This window comes from Callithrix jacchus, chromosome 16 (assembly GCF_049354715.1).
Source record: "Callithrix jacchus isolate 240 chromosome 16, calJac240_pri, whole genome shotgun sequence".
NCBI lineage: Eukaryota > Metazoa > Chordata > Mammalia > Primates > Cebidae > Callithrix > Callithrix jacchus.
Window position 1 is genome coordinate 96,857,834 of NC_133517.1, and position 12,996 is coordinate 96,870,829.

Here is a 12,996-nt window from a genome sequence, read left to right on the forward strand (position 1 = left end):
ACCATAATAGAAACATATGTTTCAGTAAACTTAAAAGATTTGAAATCTTGCCAACTAGGGTTCTTTGACCACTTCAGAATTAAACTATAAATTGGTAACAAAATCCTTAAATACTTAATACATAACATACTCCAAAATAATTCATAGTCAAAGAGTAAGTCCCAAAGGATATTAAAAATTATGTTGAATTGAATAAAAACTAAAGCATAACATATCAATATTTGTGGGATGCAACTAAATTAGTCTTTGGAGGGCAATTTGTACCATTAAGTGCTTATAATAGAGAAGACTAAATATGATCCACTTGTCATACTAGACATATTTTTCTAGTATGACATACAAGTGTCATATTAGAAATTAGGTTAAATTAAAGCAAAAGTAAAGAAATAAAGAACAGAATCAATGACATTGAAAACAGAAAAACAAGAGAGAAAAATCAATGAAAATGAAGGCTTGTTTTTTGAAAAAAAAAAATCAGTGAAATTAACAAACTTTTAGCCAGAATGATGAAGAAAAAAACAGAGAAGTTATACATTTCCAGAAATGAAAGAAGGGTTGCCATTACAGATCCTACAGACAATAAAAAAAAAAAGATATATATTTTTTAAATTTTTAATTGCATTTTAGGTTTTGGGGTACATGTGCAGAACATGCAAGACAGTTGCATAGGTACACACATGGCAGTGTGTTTTGCTTCCTTTCTCCCCTTTACCCACATTTGGCATTTCTCCCCAGGCTATTTCTTCCCACCTCCTCCTCCCACTGGCCCTCCCCTTTTCCCCCCAATAGACCCCAGTGTTTAGTACTCCCCTCCCTGTGTCCATGTGTTCTCATTTTTCATCACCCGCCTATGAGTGAGAATATGCGGTGTTTCATTTTCTGTTCTTGTGTCAGTTTGCTGGGAATGATGTTCTCCAGATTCATCCATGTCCCTACAAATGACACAAACTCATCATTTCTGATTGCTGCATAATATTCCATGGTGTATATGTGCCACATTTTCCCAATCCAGTCTATCATCAGTGGGCATTTGGGTTGATTCCAGGTCTTTGCTATTGTAAACAGTGCTGCAATGAACATTCGTGTGTATGTGTCCTTGTAGTAGAACAATTTATAGTCCTTTGGATATATACCCAGTAATGGGATTGCTGGGTCAAATGGAATTTCTATTTCTAAGGCCTGAGGAATCGCCACACTGTCTTCCGCAATGGTTGAACTAATTTACACTCCCACCAACAGTGTAAAAGTGTTCCTTTTTCTCCACATCCTCTCCAGCATCTGTTGTCTCCAGATTTTTTAATGATCGCCATTCTAACTGGCGTGAGATGGTATCTCAATGTGGTTTTGATTTGCATCTCTCTGATGACCAGTGGCGATGAGCATTTTTTCATATGATTGTTGGCCTCATATATGTCTTCTTTCGTAAAGTGTCTGTTCATATCCTTTGCCCAATTTTGAATGGGCTTGTTTGTTTTTTTCCTGTAAATCTGTTTGAGTTCTTTGTAAATTCTGGATATCAGCCCTTTGTCAGATGGGTAAACTGCAAAAATTTTTTCCCATTCTGTTGGTTGCCGATTCACTCTAGTGACTGTTTCTTTTGCCGTGCAGAAGCTGTGGAGTTTGATTAGGTCCCATTTGTCTATTTTGGCTTTTGTTGCCAATGCTTTTGGTGTTTTGTTCATGAAGTCCTTGCCTACTCCTATGTCCTGGATGGTTTTGCCTAGATTTCCTTCTAGGATTTATGGTGCCCGGTCTTATGTTTAAGTCTTTAATCCATCTGGAGTTAATTTTAGTGTGAGGTGTCAGGAAGGGGTCCAGTTTCTGCTTTCTGCACATGGCTAGTCAGTTTTCCCAACACCATTTGTTAAACAGGGAATCCTTTCCCCATTGCTTGTTTTTGTCAGGTTTATCAAAGATTGTATAGTTGTAGATATGTTGTGTTGCCTCCGATGCCTCTGTTTTGTTCCATTGGTCTATATCTCTGTTTTGGTACCAGTACCATGCTGATTTGATTACTGTAGCCTTGTAGTATAGTTTGAAATCCGGTAGTGTGATGCCCCCCGCTGTGTTCTTTTTGCTTAGAATTGACTTGGCTATGCGGGCTCTCTTTTGGTTCCATATGAAGTTCATGGTAGTTTTTTCCAGTTCTGTGAAGAAAGTCAATGGTAGCTTGATGGGGATAGCGTTGATTCTGTAAATTACTTTGGGCAGTATAGCCATTTTCACAATATTGATTCTTCCTAACCATGAACATGGAATGTTTCTCCATCTGTTTGTGTCCTGTCTGATTTTGTTGAGCAGTGGTTTGTAGTTTTCCCTGAAGAGGTCCCTTACATTCCTTGTGAGTTGTATTCCAAGGTATTTTATTCTTTTTGTAGCAATTGTGAATGGCAGTTTGTTCTTGATTTGGCTTTCTTTAAGTCTGTTATTGGTGTAGAGGAATGCTTGTGATTTTTGCACATTGATTTTATATCCTGAGACTTTGCTGAAGTTGCTTATCAGTTTCAGGAGTTCTTGGGCTGAGGCGGCGGGGTCTTCTAGGTATACTATCATGTCGTCTGCAAATAGAGACAATTTGGCTTCCACCTTTCCTATTTGAATACCCTTTATTTCTTTTTCTTACCTGATTGCTATGGCTAGAACTTCCAATACTATATTGAATAGGAGTGGTGAAAGAGGAGGGCATCCTTGTCTAGTGCTGGATTTCAAAGGGAATGCTTCCAGTTTTTGCCCATTCAGTATGATACTGGCTGTTGGTTTGTCATAAATAGCTTTTATTACTTTGAGATACATTCCATCGATACCGAGTTTATTGAGGGTTTTTAGCATAAAGGGCTGCTGAATTTTGTCAAATGCCTTCTCTGCGTCAATTGAGATAATCATGTGGTTTTTGTTTTTGGTTCTGTTTATGTGGTGAATTACGTTGATAGACTTGTGTATGTTGAACCAGCCTTGCATCCCCGGGATGATCCTACTTGATCATGATGAATAAGTTTTTTGATTTGCTGTTGCAATCGGCTTGCCAATATTTTATTGAAGATTTTTGCATCTATGTTCATCATGGATATTGGCCTGAAGTTTTCTTTTCTTGTTGGGTCTCTGCCAGGTTTTGGTATCAGGATGATATTGGTCTCATAAAATGATTTGGGAAGGATTCCCTCTTTTTGGATTATTTGGAATAGTTTCAGAAGGAATGGTACCAGCTCCTCTTTGTGTGTCTGGTAGAATTTGGCTGTGAACCCGTCTGGACCTGGGCTTTTTTTTGTGTGGTAGGCTCTTGATTGCTGCCTTGGCTTCTGACCTTGTCATTGGTCTATTCATAGTTTCAGCTTCCTCCTGGTTTAGGCTTGGGAGGACACAGGAGTCCAGGAACTTATCCATTTCTTCCAGGTTTACTAGTTTATGTGCATAGAGTTGTTTGTAATATTCTCTGATGATGGTTTGAATGTCTGTGGAATCTGTGGTGATTTCCCCTTTATCATTTTTTATTGCATCTATTTGGTTGTTCTCTCTTTTCTTTTTAATCAATCTGGCTAGTGGTCTGTCTATTTTGTTGATCTTTTCAAAAAACCAGCTCTTGGATTTATTGATTTTTTGGAGGTTTTTTTGTGTCTCAATCTCCTTCAGTTCAGCTCTGATCTTAGTTATTTCTTGTCTTCTGCTGGGTTTTGAGTTTTTTTGATCTTGCTCCTCTAGCTCATTCAATTTCGATGATAGGGTGTCAATTTTGGATCTCTCCATTCTTCTCATATGGGCACTTATTGCTATATACTTTCCTCTAGAGACTGCTTTAAATGTGTCCCAAAGATTCTGGCATGTTGTGTCTTCGTTCTCATTGGTTTCGAAGAACTTCTTTATTTCTGCCTTCATTTCATTGTTTACCCAGTCAACATTCAAGAGCCAGTTGTTCAGTTTCCATGAGGCTGTGCGGTTCTGGGTTGGTTTCTGAATTCTGAGTTCTAACTTGATTGCACTATGGTCTGAGAGGCTGTTTGTTATGATTTCAGTTGTTTTGCATTTGCTGAGGAGTGCTTTACTTCCAATTATGTGGTCAATTTTAGAGTAGGTGTGATGTGGTGCTGAGAAGAATGTATATTCTGTGGATTTGGGGTTGAGAGTTCTGTAAATGTCTATCAGATTTGCTTGCTCCAGGTCTGAGTTCAAGCCCTGGATATCCTTGTTGATTTTCTGTCTGGTTGATCTGTCTAATATTGACAGTGGAGTGTTAAAGTCTCCCACTATTATTGTGTGGGAGTCTAAGTCTCTTTGTAGGTCATTAAGAACTTACTTGCCTTATGTATCTGGGTGCTCCTGTATTGGGTCCATATATGTTTAGGATCGTTAGCTCTTCTTGTTGTATCGATCCTTTTACCATTATGTAATATCCTTCTTTGTCTCTTTTGATCTTTGTTGCTTTAAAGTCTATTTTATCAGAGATGAGATTTGCAACTCCTGCTTTTTTTTGCTCTCCATTTGCTTGGTAAATCTTCCTCCATCCCTTTATTTTGAGCCTTTGTGTATCCTTGCATGTGAGATGGGTTTCCTGGATACAGCACACTGATGGGTTTTGGCTTTTTATCCAATTTGCCAGTCTGTGTCTTTTGATTGGTGCATTTAGTCCATTTACATTTAGGGTTAATATTGTTATGTGTGAATTTGATACTGCCATTTTGATGCTAGCTGACTGTTTTGCTCGTTAGTTGTTGTAGGTTCTTCATTATGTTGATGCTCTTTAGCATTTAGTGTGATTTTGGAATGGCTGGTACTGGTTGTTCCTTTCTATGTGTAGTGCCTCTTTCAGGAGCTCTTATAAAGCAGGCCTGTTGGTGACAAAATCTCTGAGTACTTTCTTGTTCGCAAAGGATTTTATTTTTCCTTCACTGATGAAGCTCAGTTTGGCTGGATATGAAATTCTGGGTTGAAAGTTCTTTTCTTTAAGGATGTTGAATATTGGCCCCCACTCTCTTCTGGCTTGTAGTGTTTCTGCTGAGAGATCTGCTGTGAGTCTGATGGACTTCCCTTTGTGGGTGACTCGACCTTTCTCTCTAGCTGCCCTTAGTATTTTCTCCTTTATTTCAACCTTGTTGAATCTGACGATTATGTGCCTTGGGGTTGCTCTTCTTGCGGAATATCTTTGTGGTGTTCTCTGTATTTCCTGCATTTGACTGTTGGCCTGTCTTGCTAGGTGGGGGAAATTTTCCTGGATAATGTCCCGAAGAGTATTTTCCAGCTTGGATTCATTCCCTTCGTCACATTCTGGTACACCTATCAAACGTAGGTTAGGTCTCTTCACATAGTCCCACATTTCTTGGAGACTTTGTTCATTCCTTTTTGCGCTTTTTTCTCTGATCTTGGTTTCTCGTTTTATTTCATTGAGTTGATCTTCGACTTCTGATATTCTTTCTTCTGCTTGGTCAATTTGGCTATTGAAACTTGTGCATGCTTTGCGAAGTTCTCGTATTGTGTTTTTCAGCTCCTTTAATTCATTTATATTCCTCTCTAAGTTATCCATTCTTGTTATCATTTCCTCGAATCTTATTTTATATCTTTTTTCAAGGTTCTTAGTTTCTTTGCATTGATTTAAAACATGTTCTTTTAGCTCACAAAAGTTTCTCATTATCCACCTTCTGAAGTCTAATTTTGTCATTTCGTCACAGTCATTCTCCGTCCAGCTTTTTCCCCTTGCTGGTGAGGAGTTTTGGTTCTTTCTAGGAGGCGAGGTGTTCTGGTTTCGGGTGTTTTCCTCCTTTTTGCGCTGGTTTCTTCCCATCTTTGTGTATTTATCCACCTGTCATCTGCGTAGTTGCTGACTTTTCAATTGGGTCTCTGAATGGACACCCAGATTGTTGATGATGAAGTATTTCTGTTACTTGGTTTTCCTTCTACCAGTTTAGCCCCTTCGCTGTACGACTGCTGAGGTCCACTCCAGGCCCTGCTTGTCTGGGGTGCACCTCTAGCAGCTGTGGCACAGTGAGGGATGCTACCAGTTTCTTTTTCTGCTATCTTTGTCCCAGAATGATGCCTGCCAAATGTCAATCTTTCGGATATAGAGGGGTCAGGGAGCTGCTTGAGGAGACAGTCTGTACTTTATAGGAGCTCAATTGCTGAGCTGTGAGCTCTGTTGTTCATTCAGGGCTGTTAGGCTGCTATGTTTAATTCTGCTGCAACAGAACTCATTTAAAAAACCCTTTTTTTCTCAGATGCTCTGTCTGGGGGGGTAGGGGCTTTCTTTGTGAGTGTCTGTTGCGCTGTTCTGCCCAGCTAGGAGGCAGTCTAGTCACTATTTGCCTGCTGAGGCTCCGCCCTGCTGGTGTGAGGTTCGCCCTGTTGCTGCAGGCTCTGCCCTTCTGCTGTGGTCTCCACCCTGCTGCCACGGGCTACGCCCTGCGGCAGAGTCTCTCTCTTGTAGCAGGTTGCCTCGGCAACGGCAGGCTGCGTCAGCAATGGGCGTGTACCTCAGTAGGGGCGGATTGCCTCGGTAATGGCGGGACGCCCCTCCCACACAGAGCTGCGCCCTCAGGGAACCTCTCCACTGGGAGCATTTGGAATTGCCATTTTGTTTGTCCCACTGCGCTACCCCAAATGTGGTGTCCCTGGAATCTCCTGGGCTGGCTCACTGTCCAAGTCCCATTCAGTCTCAAGTTCAGCCCTCTCAAGTGTCAGGTTGCCGGTTCAACAGGGCCCCCGGACCAGTGTGCTATGTGTGGAGCACTGTGTAGTGCCGCTGTGCTACAGCACGGGCTGCCGCCACACCAGCTGCCGGCTGCTGGCTGCACCAGCCAAAACCTCTGTCTGGCATCCCGCGTCTGTTTTATACCTGGGAATTTCCCCGTTCTGTGGGCAACAAAGATCCATCTGGAAATGCGGCCCTGACTCACCCTCTCCGCGCATTAACCGAGAGCTTCAATCCTGGGTTGTTCTCAAAGCACCATCTTGAGTCCTCTCCAAAAAAAAGATAATCTTATAAACAATTTTATGTCTGTAAGCTCAGGATATTTAAATAAAATAGACTTTTTTTTTTTTTGTTTCCTGAGACAGGGTCTCACTCTGATGCCCAGGCTGGAATGTAGTGGGGCAATCTTGGCTCACTACAATCTTTGCCTCTCAGGTTCAAGTGATTCTCCTGCCTCAGCCTCCCAGGTAGCTGGAGTTACAGGCGTATGCCACCATGCTTAGATAATTTTTGTATTTTTAGTAGAGATGGGGTTTTGCCATGTTGGCCAGGCTGGTCTCGAACTCCTGGCCTCAAGTGATCCACCCACCTCTGCCCTCCAAAATGCTGGAATTATAGGCATGAACCACTGTGCCCAGCCCACATATTTCTTAAAAGGCACAAATTATCAATGCTCACTGAAGTGGATATAGATACTCTGAATAATTCTACCTCTATTACAGAAATTGGATTCACAGTTTAAAGTCTTTCCACAAAGACAACTCCAGGCCCAGATGGCTTCACTGATTAATTCTATCAAACATTTAGAAGTGAAGTAACCCTAAATTTATGAACACTTACACAAAAAAACAAAAGAAGAGGAATCAATTCATTTTATGAGATGAGCATTACACTGGTTTCAAAACTAAATGAAGAAATTTGAAGGAAAAGAAAGACCTACATCTTAATATCACTCATGAACACACAAAAATCCTCAAAAAAAAAGCAAATTTAATCCAACAAAGCAAAAAAGGTAATTATATTTAAGAAGCTAATACAGATGTAAATCTTCATAACCTTGAATTATGCATGAATTTTGTTAGATATGACATCCAATGCACTAGAAAAAAAGGTAAATCAAAATGCAAAATTTTAATGTTCTAAAGGACACTACCAAGAAAGTAAAAAGACAACCCACAGAACGAGAGAAAATATTTGCAAGTCATAAATTTGATATGGACCTGTATCTAAACTGTAAAAAGAACTCTTAAAACTCAAAAATCAAAAAATAAAATAAAATAAAATAACTCAAAAATCAAGACAAATAACCCAGTTTTAAAATCTGCAAATGGTTTAGAATGGACATTTCTCCAGAGAAGATAAACAATAAGCACATAAAAAGATTTTCAACATCATTAGTCATAAGGGAAATGGAATCAAAACCACAATGAGACACCACTTCACACCCAACAGGATGGCTATGATTAAAAAAAGGCAAATAATAACAAATGTTTGTGAGGATTTGAACCCTCATACACTGCCGGTGCAATTGTAAGATGGTGCAGCTACTTTGGAAAATATTATTAGGCAGTTCTTAAGATGTTAGCCTGTGAGTTATATGACCCAGAAATGCCACTTCTAGGTATATACTCAAGATAATTGAAAATATATGTTGACACAAAAACTTATATACGAATGTTCATGGTAACATCATTCATAATAGCCAAAAAGAGGAAGCAACCCAAAATGTCCATTCTGATTGGTGAGAAGTCCATTTTGGAAAACAGTTTGGCATATCTTTCCAAGTTAAACATATACCAATACCATCTATAGTCCATTTGTGTTCCTGTAAAGGAATACTCAAAACTGGGTAATATATAAAGAAAAGAGATTTATTTGACTCATGGTTCTGCAGATTGTATAAGAAGCATGGCACTAGCATCTGCTTCTGGTGAGGGCCTCAGTAAGCTCCCATATCGTGGTAGAAGACAGAGAGAGAGAGGTATATCACATGGCTAGAGAGGTGGCACGGGAGAGAGTGCGAGGTGCCAGGCTCTTTAAACAACCAGGTCTTGTATGAACTAACAAAGTGAGAACTCACTCATTACCATTGGGATGACACTCAGACATTCATGAGGGATTTGCTTTCATGACCAAAGCATCTCCCACCAGGCCCTACTTCCAACATTGGGGATAAAATTTCAATATAAGATTTGGAGGAGGCAAATATCCATGCCATATCACTGCCTATCTATTCTACTCCTGAGTATTACCCAAAAGAAATGAAAAGTTATATTTACACAAAACCCTGCATGCAAATGTCTATAGTTTCTTTATTCATGATCACAAAAGCTGGAAGTTATCCAGAATCCTTTAACAAGGGAATGGATAAACAAACTGTGGTATATCTATACAGTGGAATATTACTTAGCAACAAAAAAGAATGAAGTATTTATACATAAAAAAAACATAGATCAATCTTAAATGCTTTATGCTGAATGAAAAATACTAGAATCAAAAGTATATACTATATTGATTCCATTTATATGACAGTCTAGAGAAGGCACAGCTATGGAACAGGTCAGTGGTTGCCAGAGCCTAGGGTTGGAGGGCATTGCTGACTACAAAGTGGCATGAGGAAATTTGGAGGGTGTTGGAACTATTCTGTACGTTGATTATATTCCTGGTTACATGATTATATGCATTTGTCAAAACTTGTAGAAGTGTATTTAAAAGGGTGGATTTCACTGTATGTAATTTATACCTCAATAAATCTGACTAAACAATAAGATCTATTGGCTGCTAGCCATGCTTTATTTGTTTGCCTTGTACATCTAAATATAATATATTTTGGGGGGATGGAGTCTTGCTCTGTCACCAGGCTGGAGTGCAGTGGTGTGATCTTGGCTCACTGCAACTTCCATCCCCTGGGTTCAAGTGATTCCCCTGCCTCAGCCTCCCAAGTAGCTGGGACTATAGGTGTGCACCACCACGCCCAGCTAATTTTTTATATTTTAGTAGAGGTAGAGTTTCACCACGATGGCTTGGATGGTCTCTACCTTCTGACCTCATGATCCGCCCACCTTGGCTTCCCAAAGTGCTGGGATTACAGTCATGAGCCACCGTGCCCAGCCATAATTTTTTATTAATCAATTCTGTAGGTATTTAAGACAGCTCAGGTATGGCTATTTGGAAATAGTTCTATACTGATTTACCTAAAGCCATAGGTAAATGGCTTGACTTTCTGTCATCTCTTTCTGTTTCTTAACCAACTTAAACATTTTTTTTAAGGTTTAAATAATTTCACCTTAGATAGATCCTTTTTGTGTTTTGTGTAAGTATTTATTAAGTTATTTTGTGGTTGAACAGGATTGTTTTGTATGTTTTTGGTCTTTATATTTAGTTACTTTTTAAAACCTTGAAGAGTTTTGTTTTCAGCTTGGCTAAAGACTTTTCTTCAATTATTGATTTTATTCTTTTTAAACTTTTTCATTCATTTTATTTTTGGGTCAAATAGGTACAAAAACATTCAAAAGAGAATGAATTATAGTTAAACTGTTCACTAGCTGAATATTTAGCAGATTGGTTTTCAATGAGCTGACTAGTTTGACAACCTTATAGTTCTTTAAGGGTTTATGTGGCTCTTTATATGTAGTTTGGTATCTTTCTGTGATACATTGAATGTAGTACTAATGGGAGTTCAGGAGTCCTGCATGGTTGTCAGTGTGTAGCCTGTGCGGAGTCTTTCTAACTACAAGATCAAATGTCCTTCAGATCTCGCTGATAAGCAGTGAGACAGTCAACAAGATGCTGCTGATTAGGTGCTGGCTATTTCCATGGTTTTCTTCTATTCTTTCATTATGCAGAATACAGTATTTGGTGAAGGCAAGTGAATGTTTTTTTTTTTTTTTTTCTTGCTGAACAGAAGGAAAATATTTTACTGTCCACTTTCCCATCCTGAGAGCCTAAAGACTTCTGCGCATATCAGCAGTGATGAGCACACATCACCCTCACGAGCATCAGCACATCAGATGTTGGCAGCACTACTGTGTGGACATTCAATTTCCTCCTTAGAGTTAATAATGGTCGATGTGTTAACTCTTTTGCTAATACCATCGCCAAACTATTGCCTTAGATCATCCATAGAAGCCACATAAATGCAAACACATTCACCTCACTGAGATTGTTTTATTTATTAGTAACATATGCTTTATGTCTAAGGTACTGGTTTTCTTTAGAATTCTGGAAAAAGTGAATACAAGGAAAAGTAGAATCAATAGTGAGTAAATATTTTAGGATGAACAACAGTAACTGTTCAGAAATTCTGTATTGCTCTCACAACCTGAAGATAAAATCTATACTCCTTAATGTTATTTAAAAGGCTTTTTGCAATCATGACCCTGCGTACTTCTCCAGCCTTCCTTTCTCTGTCCCTTAAATCTCATCCTGCGGCCTAATACTGCTATACTTACGGTTTTCCTCTTCTGCTTTCCTATTCAACCTAGCTAATCTTGCTTCAGGTGAAAAAGTGAAGGGTGTGTTCTGTAGGAAAGCACTCCTGAGTTGAGTATTTCTGTAGGATCCCACAGACACCTACACTGTGGCACTTGTAACACTCTACTATAATGTTAACTTTTGTATCTTCAAGAGAGTGCCTGGAGAGGTTAAATAGTTTAATTTTTTTTTTTTAACTTGAAGAACAAAGGGCCTGCAGTGACATTGGTGGCCTTACCAAGTTTTCTTGGTGGTCTTTTTCTGTTTGTGATTATTTTTAACCCATTTTATGACTGTGAAAATATTGAGATTGATTGGCTTTTTTTTTTCTCATTCTTCCTCCTTCAACAAGTTACTTAACTTCTCTGGATTCAATTTGTTAATCTATAAAAATTATGGTAATATACAGTCGATACAGGATTGTTAAGAGAATTAAACGCATAGCAGAGGCAAGAAGGGCCTCACATTTGTGGCTCAGGGTTATTGACCTCTCTAGTGGAAATAGGAGACCCAGGGGTAGGGCTCCTGCTGACAGCTAGAGGTCATTATCACTCTCATGGTTAGGTGTTAATTGTCCTCAAAGTGATTTTCATTGACTTTCTTTTCCCTTTTCTCTTTTTTCACATAGTGTCTCAGTCGTGAAGAAGGTATTAAGTGGATCAAAAAAGAAAGACTCCCAGCATTTCTGGAAAGTGATTGCTACTTTGAATACAGGTACTAGTCCCATCAATACATATATTTTCAAATACATATTTTTTCACCTAAAATTATTTTTCTATGGTTTCTTAGTAAAATTGTATGTATACCTTTTAATCTATTTGAGGTTTGGATCCCAGCTGATATAGAATAAGAGTGACAGAATGTACGTAAAAGTCACTTAACTTTTCTGGCAACATTTTATAGAAACAATACCTAATAAATGTACTTTAGTTATACTTCTTTGGTTACTTACTTATTTATTTATTTATTTATTCAGACAGGGTCTTCCTCTGTTGCCCAGGCTGGAGTACACTGGCACAATCATAGCTCCCCATAATCTCAAATTCCTAGGTTCAAATGATCCTCCAGCCTTAGCCTCCCAATTAGCTAGGACTACAGCTGTGTGCCACCATGTGTGGCAAATTTTTAAAATTCTTTGTAGAGATAGGGTCTTGCTATATTGCCCAGGCTGGTCTCGAACTCCTGGCTTCAAGAGGGCCTCCCGCCTTAGCCTCCCAAAGCACTGGGATTACATGTGTGAGCCTCTACAACTAGCCATATATAAAAAATCATCTATTGGTGATAATGGTATTTAGGTGCAGGGTGTTTAACAATGAATACAAGGGTGACACGAAAAAGATAGGATGCCGTGGTCCAGGGCCAAATTTTTCCTTTATGTTCCCTGACTGTTAAAGTGTAAGAACCTAAAATTCGACCTCTGAACAACCTTTTTTTTTTTTAATTGAGACGGAGTTTCGCTCTTGTTACCCAGGCTGGAGTGCAATGGCGTGATCTCGGCTTGGTGTGATCTCGGCTCACCGCAACCTCCGCCTCCTGGGTTCAGGCAGTTCTCCTGCCTCAGCCTCCTGAGTAGCTGGGATTACAGGCACGCACCACCGTGCCCAGCTAATTTTTTGTATTTTTAGTAGAGACGGGGTTTCATCATGTTGACCAGGATGGTCTCGATCTCTTGACCTCGGTGTTCCACCCACCTCGGCCTCCCAAAGTGCTGGGATTACAGGCGTGAGCCACCGCGCCTGGCCTGAACAACCATTTTTAAGTCAAAATCAGTTAAAATCCAAAACTGAATAATTAACTAATTAGTAGTTTTATGATTAAGCTATTAATTTTATCAGAGCCAAAGAAAATCA

At 39.3% G+C, this 12,996-nt stretch overlaps 1 protein-coding gene across 17 annotated transcripts in view; it reads left to right on the plus strand.

Annotated features, from left to right (window-relative positions):
• Positions 1 to 12,996, plus strand: part of RGS22 (regulator of G protein signaling 22) — a 150,229-nt gene that overhangs the window by 32,239 nt on the left and 104,994 nt on the right. For all 17 annotated transcript variants that reach the window (XM_002759356.6, XM_078353462.1, XM_035276616.3 and 14 more), the window contains one exon: positions 11,775 to 11,860. In XM_002759356.6, coding sequence (XP_002759402.4) covers positions 11,775 to 11,860 — 86 coding nt within the window. The remainder of the gene's footprint in view (positions 1 to 11,774; positions 11,861 to 12,996) is intronic.